Below are 21,449 nucleotides of genomic sequence, written 5' to 3' on the forward strand. Positions count from 1 at the left end.
TTGTACATGATGGCTGGTAATGCATTGATGAGAAGTTTTGTGGGGCAGGCAGCACTAGGTGTCGAACGTGCATTTACTATAACAGACTGTGAAACTGACGCCATATTCTGCAAAAAGTATCAAAACTCGAAAGGTTCAATACATTTACATGTATCAGCTCAAAGGAACTAATTCTGTTTAAAGAAACGGTCCACCCATCACTACTTGATTTGGGACTTGACTCAGGACTTCATAGCGAGACTTGAGTATTCACTCACTTGTTTTGTCTATTTGCTTGAGTTTGTTGCAGTGTATTGAGCTCTCTCTGCCACCATGGGTAAGACTTTAATATAAGCTACATTATTTTATTATTTTTCCCATCCACTACTTTTGCAATGTGGAGCATAGTTAACAATGAGTTTTAATCATGTCTGAGTCTTTTTAAAATGTATATCTAGATGGCAACATCTGTATATTGGGCATCACAGCGTTGTAGTCATTCTGTTTTCACTGAAAGCCAGCAGTCTAGAGCCACTGCTTTAATTTATCATGAAACAAAAGCCATTTTTCTTTCTTCCAAGCTCACTGACAACTCCAGCACTTCTCACATCATTTCACCTTCCACCCTTCCACGCTCTACGACTGAGAGAGAATGTCTGTCCTGACATCAGCAATGTATTATTATCACTATAAACTGTGGCGGTGAGTAACTGATACTTAGTACGTGTGATGATGGGCCATGGCAGGAAGATGAACAGGTTGGCCCGTGTTAGTCACCAGCCACTGTGTACTGTCACTCCTGACTGAGTGACTAATGGCAACCCTGCAGCTCTGCGTGCATGCATGTGTGAGTGTGTGTGTACACTGTGTTTGGAAAGGAGAGTAACAGTCGGTGTATATGTGCATATGGTCAAGGTTTGGCCACTCAACACACAATCTCATGCAGGGAATGTTGCTATCCATCACATTTGCTGATTCATTGAAGGAAATAAAGGGTGAGCAGGACTCCTCTTCCTCTCTGTCCTTCCATCTTCCTTGACTTTCAATATTTTTGGCAACAAAGCTGCAGGCCTACACTCATGCTGTGGCAATGCCTAATTGCACAACACTGCAGTTCTCAATGACTACAGACAACATTCCCAACTTTAACCTACATCAAAGCTAGTGATCAAATAATGTCTGAGTCTTCTGGCCAACATAATTCATTTAAGGCATGTTCCTAATAATAAAAGCAAGGTAAAAAACATGATGGGTGTTTGGAATTACCTGTGCTATAATGACTCACATGGAAAATTCAGCATAATGCACATTTCCACAGCACTTATTCCGTCTACAACAGAGTCATGTCATACTCACCACTCCACCACTCCAAGTTTCTCTTTTTCATACCACTACTGTTTTCATTACTAATTATTTCCACTTGATTCCACTTTATTTCCATCGTTAAGATACCATAAATGAAACTCAATGTTAAAAGCCATTAGATAGCCACATCGCACTACACTATGAATTGATGTGTTTCACTTAAGTGATCTAGGGAGAGCTCATTAACTTGACAACATGTTCTATGGAATACTATATTCCTCATAAGTAGGTCAATTTTCACCAAATATTTTTTTTGTGTACAGAAAGTATACAGAGGAGCTGCTGCTGGTCTTTGATATGCTTGGAATAGACTGGCCAGTTTCTGGATGCCAGTGCCATTGGGTGTTTCTGTGGTTGGGTGGTGGGGACTTAGATTTGGGAAGATCTTGGTGTCTCTAGTATGTCTCCAGGACTTACCCTGAGCCAGTTTAACTCAGAACTAAACATTAGGGCTTGTGGGGTATGTCTCAAATCTGCCTTTTTCATCTGAAAAATATCGCTAAAGTGCAGCTTTTTCTTTCTCTGAAAACACTGGTTGCCTGTCAGTTTTGGGATTGATTTCAAAATTCTTTGATTTGTCCACCTTTTCTGACATTCTTGCAATGTATGAACCAGTATGGCCCCTCAGGTCCCCTGGCACAAGTCTTTTAGTTATTCCAAAGTACAGGACAAAAACTCTATTTTATTTCATATTGTCTTATTTTATTGTTTAATCTGTTTCACTGGTGTTATTATATTTTCATTATTTTCATTTTTATTTATTGTGTGCATTATTCAGAAATTGTTTTACTGTCTTATTATCAGCTGTAAATCACTTTGAATTGCACTAATCTGTATTAAAGTTATTATACAAATAAAGTTTGATGTTTAACAGCTTGTTTATATATATTTTCATTCACATATAAGATTAAATGAGTAAAGCGGGCTCTATTGCTTTTAAAATATTTATCAAGATCTTTGTTTTTAAGGTCTGATCAACTTTTACTCCTATCTCATTAAAAGCCAACTGGAAAGGGTGACAGTATGTCCCTGCTAAAAGATTTTTAATATTAAAGCACCATGCATATAGCTGCAGGATGTACAGGTGCTGAGGGTGCTGCAGCACCCCAACCTTCAGTTGGCTGAGGTATATTTGTACTGTTGTCACACTCCACCTCTCCCAGTCCCTGTCATCCACCATTTTCTTTTCTGTACTAAAATTATTGTAAGCAGCACAAGCTTTCAGGGTAATTTCTTATAATATTGTGTAGTGTCCTATAGTATTTTGTCTGTATTTATCTGTTGTGGCAGGAAGGTTTGGATGGGATTCACACAGCTTCTCCAGCATGAATAAAACATTCAAAGTGTGGCATTGTGTGTGTGATCAAATACAGAAAATGTTGCATGTTATATGGAAAACGAAGAATGATGTAGATCCTGTAGTTGTCTCTCTTTGGGTGCTGAGAAGGCATTGGAGCTGTCATTTCCATTCTTTACATTAGAGGTTTAGGTTTGGTCCACCATTAAGGTAATGTGTTAAACTAACATGCTTAGATCCACAGGCCACTGCTCTGACCAACAGGATAATGTTCTCTCCTTTCAAGTTGAGTCACCTTTATCACCCTTATATTTGCACTCTTCCTGGAACCATTGGCTGTCACTTTGTGGAATAATACATGTATAATATAATTGGAGTCAAGACGGGTCATGTAGAACACAAACTTTTCTTTCTTGCCTCTGTCTAGTATTTGTCCTCCAGCTGTAAGAACCTGTTTTGGTGGATTCCAGATGGCATTACATAGCTGCATATCCGATTGACACCAGGTCTAAAGTAAATAATGGGAAAAGTGTGTTATTGTCATGAGTAGCAACTCTGTGTAAATGCAAGTGTAGTCATATTAATGACTAAACTATATTTCCAAACTATGCCAATTTCACATTGTCATACTGTTTGGTGTACAGTGCTGTCTGTTATAAGTACCCCATACTGCCCTTTCCTTTATTTTTTAAGATGATGCTGTCTATGTCGCAATAAGGGCATCTAGTATTGAGACAAGGTGTTTATTAATCAAGCAGATTTTCCTTTTGTATCTTCGGGGCTATGACTAAGTCTTATGTGTCATTAATGGTACCTTAACAGCAATCAAAAAATGACAAAGTGGAATTAATTAGTGGATGTAATCGGTCTTTCTGTTAGAGACTGGTGAGTATGACATGACTCTGTTGTTGCAGTGATGAAAAAAGTGCTGTAGAAAAATACATTATAGTGCATTTATTAAGACAACAGGTTAACATGAAGGAAGATGTGACTCTAATCTTCCTTTTTTTTCTTCAACATTTTCCACAGCACAGGTCTCTCTGGCATGGCCAAGCTCTTTTCTAGCTCATCTAATCTGCTATTTGGATGAATTTACCGAACACACACCTAAAGTATCGCTTCTTCAATAAACATAAACACAGCAACAGGGGCTCTTGATCCCTTCGCTAATGAATATTACATGGTCTGATTGCAGCGTGGCAATCAATCCCTGTGGCAGGGGCATGGGGCTAATGGGGAGGCAAGGAGGTTGAATGTTATGGGAGCAGTCGAAGCACCTCCTCCACAAACACACACGCACACATGCACACACACACACACAGCATCATTAATCTGCATCTCCCTGAAGCCTCCACCATATAGGTGTTTGTGGTTCAACTGTTCACTGCAGTAAGTAGGCTACATACTGCTTACGTAAAATCCTTTTTTTAAAATTAGAGTTAAAAGACTAAACCAGTGATGCTGCATGTTTTATGCATCTCTGCTCTTCATTTTCTTAATCATGTTGTCGTTTCACCTTTCTGATGTTGTTTCTGTCACAGTGCAGGCAGTGCTGGTTTACAAATAAACATGTAGAGAGCAAGCCATTACAATGAACACCATGGACGTGTTTCACACAGTGAGCTCAGTACAGTTCAGCAGAAACTATTTTGGTAAGTGTGGCTGATTTCTTTTTCATGGCACCATCCTGGACAGACTCCACTTAAATGACAGGTCATGAGCAGGTTAAAAGTGTCTGAATGATTCACTTTGTTGTTACTGGACCTCTTTTTTTTTTTTTTATAATGTAAACTTAGCACAAAAAGTAAGGAAATTTGTGTTTGGTAGATTATTTCTTTGTTGTAACAATGCTTCTTGGCAATAAATCTTATACCGTTGGAAGGCCTGTTTATTTCCCTTTTAAATGGTGCCACATTTGTAAGGAACATGCATTTGTGAGTTGAGCAGCAGAGCTGAGTATGTGGGTTGCGCCCATGAAAAATATGCCAAATCTTCTCTGCCAATGCCAAACAGCTTATTCTGCCATTGACTCTTGTTTGGTGTTTGGTGGATTGGATGATCGAAGTTTGAAGAAACAAGACATATTGGCAATTTAACAATTCATTCATTTAACAAACAGGAGCCTCAGTAGCATGTGGAAGAACCATACACAGCCACAACAGCATGGCACCTCCTCCTCATGCTGGTCACCAGCCTGATCACACTCTGCTGTGGGATGGCATCCCATTCTTCAACCAGCATTTGTTGCAAGTCAGCAAACGTGGTTGTGTTGGTCACTCTGGCACGAAGAGCACGCCCAAGCTGATCCCACAAGTGTTCAGTGTGTGACCAGGTTGGTGACCAGCATGAGGAGGAGGTGCCAGGCTGTTGTGGCTGTGTATGGTTCTATCACATGCTACGGAGTCTCCTGTTTGTTAAATGAATAAATTGTTAAAATGCCAATATGTCTTGTTTCTTCAAACCTTAATCATCCGATCCACCAAACATTAAACAAGAGTCAATGGCAGAATAAGCTGTTTGACAATGGCAGAGAAGATTTGGCAAATTTTTCATGGACACAACCCACATACTCAGCTCTGCTGCTCATCCCACAAATGCATGTTCCTTACAAATGTGGCACCATTTAAAAGGGAAATAAACAGGCTTTCCAACGGTATATGAGTTATTGCCAAGAAGCATTGTTACAACAAAGAAATAATCTACCAAACACAAATTTCCTTACTTTTTGTGCTAAGTTTATATAATATATATTTTGTGTTTGTTCTAACTATAAAACCTTGAAAACCAGTATATAAATCCATGATATAATAAAGTTATCATAAACATTAGCACAGCATGCATTGTAAATCATTCATGCCCACATAAATTGTCATAAGCAGCGCTTTTCAATTATCTATTTATTAGCAATACTTGTTTTCCTTAAATTCTCCTAATATGTAAACATTCAGGAGATCAATTCATTCATTCATTCATACAGGAGATTCAATGTGTTTCCATGGTTGTAAGCCTAAATTCAGCTGTGATGCAGACAGCAGTCAACTACACTGCCAGGAAAACAAACAGATAATGACAAAAACAAAAGATGACTACTTTATGATTTGCCAAATGGTCAGCAGTCAAGTGTACTATTTTTTGGTGTTTTTTTTTTTTTAAATTTAAAAATGAACTTACTATGAACTAGAATGTGTTTGATACAGATTTCAAATGTCTTTCAACACTTAAGTTACTGTTTTTTGTGTTTAAAAAAGTCCTTGTGGGTAAACAGTAAAACTTTTAAAAAATTTTTTAAAAGAAAGACCTAATAATGTGAAAATTAATACATTTTCCAAAATCAAAGGCATACAGTGACAAAGATGTGGGTAGAGAGATGTGAATGTTCATATACAGTTAAATTAGATAGATAGATAAGATAACGTTGCTCTAATGCCGAGTTTACCAACCTATTTTTTTCCACCATTCTCATGACCCTAACCCTAATCCATCTTACTTTGTATCTTTATGTCTTTAAAGTCCAACTGAAATCATGTAAAGTCAGCATGTTTTTTTAAATGTATTGTTAATGTTTTTTTCATTATTAAATGGAAGAAAAAGGGTCTTTGAACAAATTAAATCCTCCTATTCGTATGAAGTGGCTGGAGGGGCGTGTTGTATTTTGATTGGCACCAGCTGGAGGGGCATGTCAGTATCTGTGTTTGATTGACAGCAGATGAAGGGGCGTGTCAGTATCTGCATTTGATTGACAGCAGCTGGATTGGCATGTCTGTGTTTGATTGACAGCAGCTGGCAGGCTGCCAGAGTGTCAGTGTTACACTGTGCAGAAGGAAAGACAAAGTTAACAAATTACTGTAGCTACAAGTCATGTGCAGCCAGTGTGTTGTTAGCAGTGGTATTCAAGAGTAAGAACCACACCAGCACCTGGACCAAAGTAAGATTTGCAGGTCATTTACATGCTGTTTAATGTGCTGCAGCTGAAAAGCCAATTGGCTAGCTGCTAACTGACGTTAGCGGTGTACTTTTCCTCAGTGAATGTTTGTTTGGTGGTTCGTTCAACAAGCTAAGGTGTAGGACAAGACATGTTCATATTTGTAAATTAGATAAGAAGGAGACTTTAGTAGGAAAGGTAACGTAGGTTGTTGTTCAGAGTCTGTGGCTATTGTGTTGTTTACCAGGGTGCTATCAGGCTCAGTGTAACGCCACATTACTGGTTTATGCAACAATTTGATTGGCTGTATAAAAACAAGTTCTATCTATGTAGATGAAGAACAGTATTCCCTTGAATTAATATAAAACTAGGGGGAGCCATCAAGAAACCAAAACATGTCAAATATGTTTGATAATTTTCTCAAGGTAGAAATGTTTTGGTCTGCTGCAGCAAAAGATGGACTTTAAATACATTAAACAAATATTAGTACACTTTAATTATTATTAATACATTAGTCTTCATAGGGGCCATATCGCAGAAAAAATACTGGTGTTGAAATTCAGGATTACAGATTGCTAAATTATGTGCTCAGTTTAGTTTGTGTTTTACACACTGATTATCAAACTGTATGGATAGTAACCTGGGTTCTTGGTTTATAGTAGACAAAGCCAGGCTAGGCATCTGGCTTTCAGAATAAAAGTGCAAAATTATAGTTCTATTTTTTTAATCATACCCATCCCAAATATGACCATTGGTTCTACTCTGGGGGATAAAGCTAGTAAACTGTGTGTCAAGATTATTTTGTAAAAGATTAATGGATTTTAAAATAATAATAAAATACATGCTAGCCATTTAATCTACACTGCAATATTTTATTTTTCCTTGTATTTACTTAGTTGCTTAGATATACAAGTAGCTACTATCAGTTTTTGCAAGTTTTTTTCTATCTTTGCATTAAGTAATTTTATTTTTGTATATTCAAATGTTACATGCATTGCGGTCTCAGAGCCACATTGTTATCAAGTCATTATTTAATTATTATTCACACCATTATTCTCATACAAGCACAAGACTGGGACATGTTTCCAGATTATTGCAGTTAACTTTTGCACATTAAAATAATGCATTCTCTCACACACTTTTCTCTGCTTTATCTTCATCAAGATTTGTAAGTTTGCCAGTTATCTTTCATATTACAATGCACTGCACCAAAGACATGAGTGAATGGTTTGCACACAGTGCGTTGAAGTAAAAGCCTGAATATAGTGCCCCTTTCTATTTACTGAACTGAAAATTTGACAGCAAGGATTGCTTCCAAGGAATTTTTCCACTTTCAAAGTCTCTTCATTTTCTCACCCCAGTGGTGGTTGTTCCAGTGCTATGTGTGTTTCTACATTTACATGTTTTGCACCTGTAAAGAACTTTTTTTAAATTTTCCTCTTGGTTAGAGTGCAGCTCTTGTGTCTTGCTCACATTGTCTGTAGATGTCTAGTCTACTCTTTGCAGGGACGATGTGCTGAACTCCAGGCTGTGACATGTCCAGCTATCTGCCAGCTGGAGGTGAAGCCATGTATGAGTATGGAGGGTTGGGGCTTGCATGTGCGTAGCAAAAGGGCAGAGACCAGAGATCATGTAGCATGCAATGTCATACCAGTAAATAATACTTACATAAATATCTGCACCATAAAATCCATCCTGGTAAACAACACTGCAGAGGATGCAAACACAAACAAACAAACAGACAAACAAACACACAATAAAACAAAAACATCCATATTAGTGCATGTTGACATGCAGGCACTGGGCTAGCTACCAACCAACCCCCATCTCCACAATCCAAAAGACAACCAAAAAATAAATAGACATAAGAGGGACAGAGGCAAAGGGGAAATACAGCAGGCAACCCCCTCCGCTCTCAGATGGCTGGGCAAGGAGGCTGGGAAGGTCCTAAAGGTTCTCACCGGGTTTTGTTTAGAGTTATTATTCAGCTAATCAGTAGCAGCAGGTTTATACTGAGTTTTGTATGAAAAGGAAAATAAAGTGTTCCGTGATTTTTTTAGCATGATGACCTGATGCCACTACAAATAAATAGGGAAAAAATCCTTGCATTATATTGATAATTGTATCAAACTCAAAATCATAGCTTTATCATAGCTTAATCATGGCTTTAATTAATTCTGTTTGCAATGTATTTAGTCAATGTATTTGTTCCGCATAATGAGCAATTCAGCATACCATTTTCCACAAGCATTTTGAGGATCTTGGGTAGGGGCAAAGAAGAGGTAAAGAGCTGTAAGTTTTTCTTCATAACATATTTATGAGTGAATCAAATAATCAATTAAGATTTATTCAGATATTTATCACAAAAACAAACAAACAAAAACGAACAACCCACCAACTGTCAACAGATTTTGATTCAAATGTTAATCAATCCTGATTGGTGTATGAAAGTCCCCTTTCAGGACTCACACTTTTTCCAACTAAACCCTTCCCACGTAAAACCAGTGAGAACAGCTCAGCGAAAAACACAAATACAGAAATCTGTCATGTGAATCAAAACTATTCTTAATTTGACAGAAAATAATATCTCCATGAAAAACCCCATGGCTCATATTAAGAAACTGATTGATAAAATACATTTTCAGGAACTTTAAGGAGGGGTACCTCAGAGAAGCACTTCTATAAAGTTGGAGGACTTGAAACAGACAATAATGTTTAAAATTGATCTAAGAGAGGCTGAGATATCCTGACTTTAGTCTCTAGTATGGGTCAAGGTCCAAAAACACTGATCTTCAAATGATCTTCTTGTGTCAAACAATTTCTAAACTTGAAAAAGTTTCAAAACATCAGCAGTGAGCTGAGAGCACAATAACAAAATCCCGGACTGTAAACACCTGGCACCTCACCTTAACACAACTATTGGAGATAAAGTTGCTGAGATAATGCATGATGAGTCATCTAATCATAATTTCGTAATAAGTGTGTTTCTTCTTCCTTGTCCTCTGGTCTGCAGCTGAATCCCTTGTCTCGTGATATGAAAGCACTATATGACATTAATGCTGAGATTAAAAACATCCCTCTCTGTGCAGTGTATGCATGTTTGTGTGTGTGAGAGAGACAAAGCATTCCTCATATGGCCTCCAATAAAATGAGCAGGACGCTGCTGTCAGTAGTGTATTATGATGGAGCTCCATTTAACATGAAGAGCTCCTCAGAGGACCGAGCTTCCAATTTCAACAGCCATTAGACTGGTTTCCCACCGATTGTGCTATCTCTGATAATCAATAACTTCTCAAATGTGAGGGTGGTCCAGAGAGCTGTTTCACTCATTGAAATGTATTCCGCAGGACTGCAGCACAGCTATATGTATATATTGGCTTATTGATACTATAGGCTGTCATGTCAGGCCCATTTAAATGGGCATGGAAGAACACTTTATGAAAACATACACACACACAGAACAAATTTGGTTTCCTAGCTGTGTCAGAGGATTTATTTGGAGTCTGCTCCTCGCCACTTGAGACAGACAGTTTTAATAAAAATACATCATGGTCCACATTAATAAATCACCATATGACTGCCACCAGGGCAATTAAGTGGTGCAGCAGCATTAAAGACAGTACAATCTGCAACACATATCTCTCTGTCAAGACCATGCCCGAGTGTTCACCCAAACACCTAACCTCCTCATCCTGTGTGATGTTTCTTCTGCTGCCACTGTGACTGTGTTGTTGCTGAGTGGATCTACTGTTCAGTCCAAGAGTCTTTGGAAAACAGGACTTGTTTCAAAAGCACCCACACATCTCTATACTATCTGTATTGGATAGAGGGTGTATTATATATATTTTTTTCCATTTGAAAAACTACTAAATAATTTACCCTACATTATCAAATAGTAGCATCTGCCTTAAGAGAGAAGGCAGCCTTTATTTGAAAGTTTATTTCATATTTTAGTAAGAAGCCTTCATGTTCTTTCTGCTTCTGTTTAATTTGTGGTTTATGCTCTTTGCTGCTAATGCAACAATTGTTCCATTTGTCAGCATACATTTCTACATCAATGTCAGGACAGCAACAGTCATATTATACTTACCACTTTGCTGCTCTCACTTTCTCTTTTAACAATTAAAATTCACCTACTGATTCATTTCAGTCAGTTCCACTTTGCCGTTTTTTTGTTCAGCGGTAAGATACTGTCAGTGACAGTCAGTACTTTCTGCACAGAGGTTTCACATGAAACAACCATCCAGCACATCAAATGGAAGAAGCCGTCCCTTTCCTGGTACGCTTTTAGTTTGAAACATCTGCAGGAAGTGTTAAGTTTCACTGACCCTTAATTAACAGCGATTGACAAAACGTCAAAGTAGAATAACTGATAAAGAATTAGATAATGAAAACTGTTAAGAAGAGTTAACAGTTAATCTGAGAGTAGCAAAGCAGAAAATATCAACCCTGACTCCTACAAATTATATTTATATATTACTAAATTGTTTTTTCTAATTACATTGTTCCAGGAAACACAATCACTGCCTGGATAACAATCAGAGGCTCATTTATATACCACAGCAGAGTCACAGGGAGGAGGTTGGAGTGCATCAGGGGCATATAAAATGCAGGGCATTGATGCCAGAGACCAAGGTTCACTTCCTGAGTCCTATGTGTGGTTAGTTTTAGGCAACAAAAGCATTTTTGTTAAGGTTAAATATTAAAAAAAGGTTATGATTCAAGTTGCTGTGGACTTTTTCTATATTAAACAAAGACCATAATCTTTCCATAACCTTAACCAACTTACTGCCAGTGTCTGAACATGTCAGTGTCCATGAAAAGGTTTGATAATGCAGTAGTCACTACCAGCAGATATTTGTGGGGGACACATCACACCTCCCTTTTGTTTTCTTCCAATTTCTGTGAAAGCCCAAAGGAGGTCTGGGCTTAATCAATGATAACCTCTCACCTCAAGAATATGGATGTATATTCAACTTCGGTTTGGATATGCCTTCAAAGGTAAACTGAGAGTCCTTTCTCCACATTAAAGTGTCAGTTTTGACTCTTCACAGGACGGTCACAGGACAAACTCCTCCCATTTTACCTCCAGAGACTCCCCAACTGTGTCAGGGAAAAGGAAATTTGTGACACAAACTAAAAACAACTACATTCTTTGGCAACTCAAATCTCAGGAAACACTGGATTAAAGGACATTCACTGAAAAAAAAGAGACTGTTTTACCACAATTTAACCTAATCAGTTTGTTTTGATGAGTTGGGATCAAATTCTCTTTCTCCCTCCCTCTAACCATGCCTACACACAAACACACACACACCCACACACACCAACACGATTAACCTCCTCCTTTTGTTTTTCACTCTGGTGTGACTTCAGATAAGGACATTTGCCAGATGTAAGTCGTAAATTAAGGGAAGGCTTGGCTTGCCAGAAGTTTGATTCAGTGTTTACAAAATATATAACCATCCTGTAACCTATATATTATTGGTCACAAACTAACTAACTAACTAACTCTGAAATCTCTGTGATAAAGTATAGCTGAGATACACATATTTAGCAGGGATGTGCAGAGAGCCCAGTATTTGTATTTGTATCTATATTTGTTGAGGCAGAAAAAATATTCATATTTGTATTTGTATTCGAAAAAAGGTGGAAATAGGTGTAAAAATCCAGTTTTTGTTTTTATTACGCTCTTAATTTTAGGATAATAAAACGTTCATGAATAAACTTTCAAAGGTCCTCACTCCGGGTCTCAATCTCAAGTCTTCCAGATCATAGACGACTGTGCTGACTACTGAACTAAAACCAAGTGCATCGCAAATATGCAAACAGACCTCTACTTATTTATACACCCATAACACAAAGATAGTGTGTAACAGGTACGGAAGACCTTCAAGGGTGATTAGTGCTTTGCACTTTTCATTTATTGCCTTTTTTTTAAAACCTAACTTTGTGGAAAGGAGAAAGGGAGCAAAAGGTTATGGAGAGTCCCTTGAGAGCACTTTGCGTGTGACAGTAGCTCAGCTTTATCTCTGGGGAACACCCCCAACTCCAGGAATAATGTCCAAATAAGGAAATGTGCATCATGTAGCAAGTGGATATGACTCCCCTGGTTGAGACCTGCTGATAGACGTAACAGCAGAGCAGAGAAGAGAGACTGAGATAGTGATGTAACTTACCTGCGCACTGGTATTTGACTTTTTTTTTTTCTTCCTGAAAACAAATAATTTTAAAAATATTCATATGAAATAAATTAAAAACCCACTATTTGTGCTTTGCCAAATAACGTATTTGAATTCGGACACACCCCTAATACTTAGATTGAATAATCATACACTACATGTACCACAAGTGTCATCCAGTGGTTAAGTTTTATACAGCTTTGAACACTGAAGAAGAGGCCTCTACAAATACAGTATAATGTTTTTTGATGATGATATCCACTAAATTGCTATTAAACTCTATATAATTTAGTAGAAATTTGATGTGTATAAAGGATTAGTTTGATAAGTGAAGAATTACCATTAATAGTTATAAAACAGAATTTAGTTAACATTAGTAGGTTTGTAAAACAACTATAGCATGTTTTCATTAGACTGTATGAATTGCTGTTTAACCTTTGTGTATGAGAATATGTTAATAGAAGTATAGTCAACAAAGATTGCATTTTAATTATTGTATAATCCAATCAGGGGATTCAATTCAGGTATTGTGATAGTGATTGCATTATAGATGTGTGTCTCTGAACATTTGAGTAATGTATTGAACAATGCAATTCATCTTTAAATGTGAATGACCATGGTGAAACATGTACGATTTAATTTAAATTTAATCTCTTGTAATCAAGTCAGAGAGATCATGTGTTTTCTCTCAGACAAATGATTTTCTGTTTTGCACAGGACAAAATCCATCTCCACCCATAACACGCCTCTGCTGCAGGCCAGAATAAAAAAGGCCTCTGCCCAAGGCTTTGTGCACTTCTTCCTTTTTGTATCTCAAAGGAGACGCACGTCAAGTCCCCTTTAACTTCTCTGTACTTTTTTCTTTTGTATCACGTGATCTCCTAAGCAAACTTTCTTTTCTTTTAAGCTACGTACATTATTGTAACTTCAGTGAAACAAACTTTATGTTGAAAGTCTTTCATGCTTAATGTCTTAAAGTATAGTTTTATTTTGGTTATTTAGTAAGAAAGTCAGCATAGTCAGTCCAGAGGCTTCAAAGCAAAACAACTCGCTCTCCATGGATCAAGACATCTTCAACGCTGTTGCCAGAGACAACCATATCAGATCAGACTGTCTCCTCCGTCTAACGGTCAAACCCTGTGGTGATTCAGCGAATCACCTAAAGAAACTGTTAAAACACTTTGACTTAAAGCCCTCCACGCTCATGAGCAGAAACTCCGCTGGGAAACCCCACATCTGCTGAAACAGCTGATTTCTCAACAACCCTGAGGCAGCAAACAGCCTGCTGGGTTAACAGTTCACCCAAAGATCCCCTCTATGAAAAAATATGACATCTCCTGATCTCCAGCTGCTTCTGTGATTAAGAGTTGGTGTCATTTGAATTGAATTCTCCAGTAAATTTTAAGAGAAGTTGGTTAGTTAAACTACCTCAGCCTCAACTAATTCTCTGGTAATTATGCTATTATTCATTCACATTTCACCAGCCATTCATCAGCCATTCATAACTCCTAATACACCATTTATAACATATTACATTCATTCTGGTTGATCATTCATTTATCTGTTTGCATTAATACCTCATTTATTCACTGTTAACCATTTTAGTTCAATAAATATGCATTTACCAATATGTTGTTGTCTGTTGCTTTAATCTAAAGCAGAGAATTAGATCCCTGTATTGTAACACACTACTTCAGATGAGAGATTGATAAAAAAAAAAAAAAAAGACAATTTTTTTACATTAATAAATGTGGATGTTCCTACATATTGTACTGCAAGATCGGATATTTTGGTGGAAAACTTAACACTGTATGGTGCATTCAATATTTTTGTGACTTGCCAGATATGTTAATTAACAACATTTCCTCATTATGTTACGAGAAAACGTAATCCAGCCGGCATTATGTTTGCTACAAAATGTATTTGCTGTTGCAAGTTAGTTGTATATAAACATAATTACTATGAGACAGGGTTGGAATATGACATGAGTCAGTTGTACTGATTGAATAGTCTTTTTCACAACAGACATGATGACTACCTGCAAAAGCACGAGTGGAACTGATGACTTTAACAATGGCTCCATTCCATTCAAATGTCCTGGTAAGCAATACTGGTGATAGCAACTGGCCTTTATTGGTTCATGTTGGCCACTATTATTTGAAACTCATCATTTGAACCAGCTTTTCTGTGAGGATTCACTGAAAGCTTCAAAAATTCACATGTAAAGTATAAGTGTTGTGCATCTTGTACATGAAATACCTGATTCACATATGAACATATGTTTTGAATTACAAATGTCTCAAATGAGTATTATAAATATTATTTTCATCTTAAAAAATAAATGGTAAATACAGTACAGATGCTTGGAAAGTATGAAACAATCAGCATTTACTTGAGGATTTTTGTAATTTTTTGTAAATAGATATGTAAATGCAAAATCAAATGTTTTAAATTGCTTGAGACATTGTACAATATCATATTTGTGGACTAATGTTTTTTATTTGCGAAATGCATTTATAAATCTTACTTCTTAAGTTCATATTTATTTGAAATGTAATGAAACCAAAACTAACCACACATTTGAGTATGGGAGTTTTTTAAGATGATGTAAGAAAATCCAACACTATCCTTTAAGCTTGAACGTTGTTTTTCTTGGGAATAAAAAATGTTGAAGGAAAATTGTTAGAACTTTTTAAAATAAGTTAAATATTAAAATCCTTAACATTATTATATATTTTTATATTATATTATTAAAAATCCCAGTTGTTAGCTAGCTACAGCAATGCATTCAGATGTTGCATTCAAACTTTGTAATGAGAAAGATATGATGCTCATTGGTCACTTTGAACTCTCTCCTCATTCACAAGCAGTTACAGCAGTTACTGCATCCATCCTTAAACAGACTCCCTTGCCAGCCTCCTTAGTGTCCATTTGCTTGCAGTCATAAAGAGCAAAATAAATAAAAAAGAACCAACAGAATAATGGCAAATCAGATCTGACTGCCCACAATACACAGCTCTCCTTGGCTTTTCTCCAGAACATTAAGCTACGAAGGGTCAGCCAGAGCTGCTGCTGGGGCTAGGAAGATGGCTTTTTGTTTTTCTTTTTTTTTGGCAGCTGCGTAAACTCTAGAAGTGGATACAAAGTGGAGGACCTCCCATTCCATCATGAACACACCCTTGCTCAGTGACACCACAGTACAAGGCCAAATTGACAGTCATCTCCCATGGGTCCGTGCAAAGGCACATGTCTTGTAGCATGCCTGTTGGCTAATTCAGCATGCTGTGACAGTGGGGGAGTGTGATATCGCTCTGAGGTGAGGCTGGCATGCACCGCTTCGCTGACTCTGAGCACAGAGATTCAAGACTTGTCATTGGATAAAGAAAGGAGAAAAGGAAAGACGAAAGATGCAGAATAAGACAGTGTGAGAAAGAATGCTCACCCTCCGTAAGCTGGGATGTGGGGCGGCGGAGCAGCCGCCCTGAATGTGTTGTAGACGGTTCGTCCTCGACCTCGTAGGTGGGCACCTCTATATGCTGCTGCTGCACTGGCTGCTGGGTAGGGAAAACCTGGTACTGGAGACACAGAACAGCAAATGATGCACATCTGCCCTGATGTCACACCCCACACCCCACCAAAGAACACAAAATGTCCACTTAAGGCAGGTTATTGAGGTAGAGTGCATGTTATAGCATAAAGAACTGTACACCTGTAGTTGGCATTTGAATCCTAGAGAGAATGTCTAAAATGTTATCCAATTTCCAGTTGTGGAAAAGATGTGATGAGAAAGAAAGAAATAATAAAGAGTGAGAGTGGCAATGGAGTGGAGCTATTGCAGTGGTATTGTTATTAACTTATAATTAATCTTAATGGGGGTTGACTGACACAAAGCTTAATTTGAGAGCTGGGGTGACTGAAGGTTGAGAAAGAGATCGAGGTGCCATTTCCAACCCTAATTATACATCTCTTCAAAAAGGGGATCTAATAAAATGCAAATAGAAACAGTGAATCATTCATTGACCTGATGAAAAATGGAAGGTTTGAGCCAAAGGATAAGAGTTTCTCAAAGAGAGACAAGGAGAGGAGTAAGGCTGGTAATTGTTCCTATTCATCTTTTGTCACCTTGATTTTATGACCCAGTGGCCTGGTGACCCTGCAAGTCACACTAATAACTCTTCCTAACACTATTCTACTCTGCTTTTGATGCAACCTAAATGAAAGGGAGTACTTGGCATACACAGAACAATTTGCAATCATTAGAACTTGTATAACACCTGGGATAATATTTACTAAGGATTAGCAGCGTTTACGTTCACACTAAAGAGTCAAGTCTGTCCATATTTACTACAGGCCTGTGCTACTGCCTACTATGCTGGCAAAAAGACCAGCATTAATTACATTACTGAGTTGATAAAAGAGCTGTTTTTACATCTTTTGGGGCAAATCCCAAATCAAGTCTCAAACCCTTTAGGACAAGACCAAGTGAAGTCACAAGGATTTATAAGCAAATTGCAAGTCAAGATACACATCAGAATAATTTTTTCTGTCTAAAGGTCCCTTACACTGTGTGATGTTGGGCTGTTGAGATGAAAGTTAACAATGGTCAGACAAATGTGGTAAAATCTTTGGTCATCAATCTCACAGTTTAACTGCTGCTAATGTGTCTGCAGAACCAATCAATCGGAATACATCATCAAATGATGCGTATACAAAAAAAGAAAAAGAAAAAAAAACAAAAAAAAAAACACACACACAAATGCACACACGTCATGTCACACAGTAACAAAGATTGCAAATAACATATTTTGGTGATTTTTTAATTGAAAAGATGTAAACAATCTCTCTAGGATATGGAAAAAAGCAGAATATTTTCAATATTTTCTGAAAACAATAATGGGGTGCTGACATGCTGACGTGCTACGGTAAGCGTATTGTGTCATTTCCAGTTGCTGACTGTGATTACTGTTTTTGCTGCTCCCAGCTCAGTTAACTTTGGTATATTTCTCACTACTGTAGATAAATACCTGCTGTATATTTAAACATACGCTAGTTCTGCTCAAGCACTCTTAGCTCTCTCCTTCCTTTACCGACTTTTCTTGCTAATCCCACAGTTGTTAGTTATCTTTAGCTCAGCAGTTAGCTTAACAGCTAAACCTAGTGAAACAGATTGCAATGGCTTCTCTCTCTCCCTCTCACTCTCCTGTCAAATGTTTAGTTATATCTCTGCCTCCTTTAGTGAAAATGGTACGTGTAATAAATATAGTTTATTTGCAGTGTTGGAGGCGAGGCTCAGTGAATTTGAAGCGTGAATTCGCACCATGGAAAACCAATTAGTAGCTAATGTAGTTTGCCAGCCCCCAGTATCCGGTGTGGGCCGACCTAACGTAGCTCCTACTCCCCCAGTAGTTCCCAAGCAGCCGGGAAGCCAGGGTGGCTGAGTGACTGTCCGAAGGAAGTACAGCCCTAAGCAGAAGCCCATGGTTCACCACCAACCAGTTCATGTTTCTAACAGGTTCTCCCCACTCAGCAACATATCTGCTGAGAAACCAACTCTGACTATTGGCAGCTCCATAGTCAGAAACGTGAAGTTAGCGACACCAGCAGCCATAGTTAAATGTATTCTTGGGGCCAGAGCAAGAATCAAGTTTAAAACTGCTGGCTAAAGATAAAGGTAAATATGGGACAATTGTTATTCACGTTGGCAGTAACGACTCCCAATTACGCCAATCTGAGGTAACTAAAATTAATGTTGAGTCGGTGTGTACATATGCAAATACAATGTCAGACTCTGTAGTTTTCTCTAGGCCCCTGCCAAATCTGGGCAGTGATGACATGTATAGTCGCATGTCACAATTCAACCGCTGGCTGTCGAGGTGGTGTCCTGCAAATGATGTGGGCTTCATAGGTAATTGGCAGACTTTCTGGGGAAGACCTGGTCTGATTAGGAGACACGGCATACATCCCACTTTGGATGGAGCTGCTCTCATATCTAGAAATATGGCTGAGTTTATTTGTAGACCAAAACCATGACAACCCAGAGTTGAGACCAGGAGGAGGAAGAGCTGCAGTCTTACACGCTTCTCTGTGCTTCCGTTAGAGCAGTTACCCACTCAAAACCAAATAGAAACTGTGTCTGTCCCCTGACCACTTAAATCAATTAAATCCAAAGTAAACAGAAGAGGATTCATTCATAAAAATCTAATAAAAATTAAAACCACTACTGCAATAGTACGACAAAATAAGAGAATTAAATGTGGACTCTTGAACATTAGATCTCTGTCATCTAAAGCCGTATTAGTAAATGATTTAATCTCAGATCATCATATTGATTTATTTTGTCTTACTGAAACCTGGCTGTGTCATGAATCCACTCCCCAGTCATATTACCATTCGCATTCCTCGAGACACTGGCCGAGGAGGTGGATTTGCAGCCATTTTCAATTCAAGCCTAAGCATCAACCCTAGACCTAAATTTAATCATAACTCATTTGAAAGCCTTATTCTTAGTCTCTCTCACCCAACCCGGACAACTTTACAGCCACTTCTATTTGTTATAGTGTACGGTCCTCCTGGCCCGTACTCTGAATTCTTATCTGAATTCTCAGAGTTTCTATCAAACTTAGCCCTTAGTACAGATCAAGTAATTATAGTAGGTGATTTTAATATTCATGTGGACGTCGATAATGATAGTCTTGGCACTGCATTTATCTCATTATTAGAATCAATTGGCTTCTCTCAGTGTGTAAATAAACCCACTCACTGTCTTAACCACAGCCTTGACCTTGTTCTGACTTATGGGATTGAAATTGAACATTTAATAATTTTTCCACAAAATCCTATTTTATCAGACCATTACTTAATAACTTTTGAATTCCCATTACTGGATTACACATCATTAGACAAAAATGTCCTCACTAGATGTCTATCTGATAGTGCTGTAGCTAAATTTAAGGAAGCAATTCCATCAGTACTGAATTCAATGCCATGTCCCAATACTACAGAGGACTCTTATGTTAAATTTAGTCCCTCCCAAATTGATAATCTTGTTGACAGTGCTGCAGGCTCATTGTGAATAACACTTGACTCCATCGCCCCTTTAAAAAGGAAGATAATAAAACATAAGAGGTTAGCTCCATGGTATAACTCCCAAACCTGCAAATTAAAGCAAACATCGCGAAAATTTGAAAGGATCTGGCATTCCACCAAAGTGGAAGAATCTTGCTTAGTCTGGCAAGATAGTCTTAAAACATAAAGGAAGGCCCTCTGTAATGCCAGAGCCACCTATTACTCAGCATTAATAGAGGAGAATAAAAACAGCCCTAGGTTCCTTTTCAGCACTTTGGCCAGGCTGACAAAGAGTCATAACTCTATTGATCCATGTATTCATGTAGCTCTCAGTAGTAAAGACTTTATGAGCTTCTTTAATGATAGAATTCTAACTATTAGAAATGAAATTCACCACCTCCTACCCTCAACAGGCACTGATTTATCCCCAAACACAGGAACCTTAGAAACAGTTGTAAAACCTGACATATATTTGGACTCTTTTTCTCCAGTCGACTTTCCTGAACTAACTTCGATGATTTACTCAGCTAAACCATCAACCTGTCTCTTAGACCCCATCCCAACTAGGTTGCTTAAGGAAGCCTTACTCTTAGTTAGTGCTTCTTTACTAGATATGATCAGTCTGTCTTTAGTAACAGGCTATGTACCACAGTCTTTTAAAGTAGCTGTAAGAATCCTTCTCTTGATTCAGGCATTTTAGCTAATTATAGACCTATATCTAACCTTCCATTTCTCTCTAAGATCCTTGAGAAAGCAGTCTCTAATCAGTTATGTGACTTTCTACAGTAGTTTATTTGAGGATTTTCAGTCAGGATTTAGAGCGTATCATAGCACAGCGACAGCACAGGTGAGAGTCACAAACGACCTCCTAACTGCATCGGACAAAGGATTTCTCTCCATACTTGTCTCGTTAGATCTTAGTGCCACATTCGACACAATTGACCATCACATCCTATTACAGAGACTGGAACATTTAATTGGCATGAAAGGAACTGCATTAAACTGGTTTAAGTCCTATTTATCAGACCGATTTCAGTTTGTACACGTTAATGATGAATCCTCCATGAAGGCAAAAGTTAGACACAGAGTTCCACAAGGTTCTGTGCTTGGACCAATCCTATTCACCTTGTATATGCTTCCTTTAGGTATTATTATTAGGAAACACTCCATAAATTTTGATTGTTATGCAAATTATATTGAATCCAATTATATTTATCAATGAAGCCTGATGAAACCAATCAGTTAAACAAACTCCAAGCATGCCCTAAGGACATGAAGACCTGGATGACCTGCAATTTTCTACTACTAAACTCAGATAAAACTGAAGTTATTGTGCTTGGCCCTAAACACCTTAGAAACACATTATCTAATGATATAGCTACTCTGGATGGCATTACCCTAGCCTCCAGCACCACTGTAAGGAATCTGGGAGTTATCTTTGATTAGGATGTCCTTTAACTCCCACATAAAACAAATTTCAAGGACTGCCTTTTTTCACCTTCGCAATATTGCAAAAATCAGGCACATCTTGTCTCAAAAAGATGCAGAAAAACTAGTTCACGCATTTGTTACTCCTAGGCTGGATTACTGTAATTCCTTATTATCAGGCTGCCCTAACAAGTCTCTAAAGACTCTCCAG

The 21,449-nt window shown here is 37.9% G+C and overlaps 1 protein-coding gene across 3 annotated transcripts in view; it reads right to left on the minus strand.

Moving 5' to 3' along the window:
- The window catches only part of rbfox1 (RNA binding fox-1 homolog 1), a 101,713-nt gene that overhangs the window by 40,472 nt on the left and 39,792 nt on the right, over window positions 1-21,449 (minus strand). For all 3 annotated transcript variants that reach the window (XM_042393920.1, XM_042393919.1, XM_042393917.1), the window contains exons 8-9: window positions 16,188-16,320; window positions 8,232-8,271 (exon numbers count right to left, since the gene is read on the minus strand). In XM_042393920.1, the coding sequence (XP_042249854.1) occupies window positions 8,232-8,271; window positions 16,188-16,320 (173 nt within the window). The remainder of the gene's footprint in view (window positions 1-8,231; window positions 8,272-16,187; window positions 16,321-21,449) is intronic.

This window comes from Thunnus maccoyii, chromosome 18, assembly GCF_910596095.1.
Source record: "Thunnus maccoyii chromosome 18, fThuMac1.1, whole genome shotgun sequence".
NCBI lineage: Eukaryota > Metazoa > Chordata > Actinopteri > Scombriformes > Scombridae > Thunnus > Thunnus maccoyii.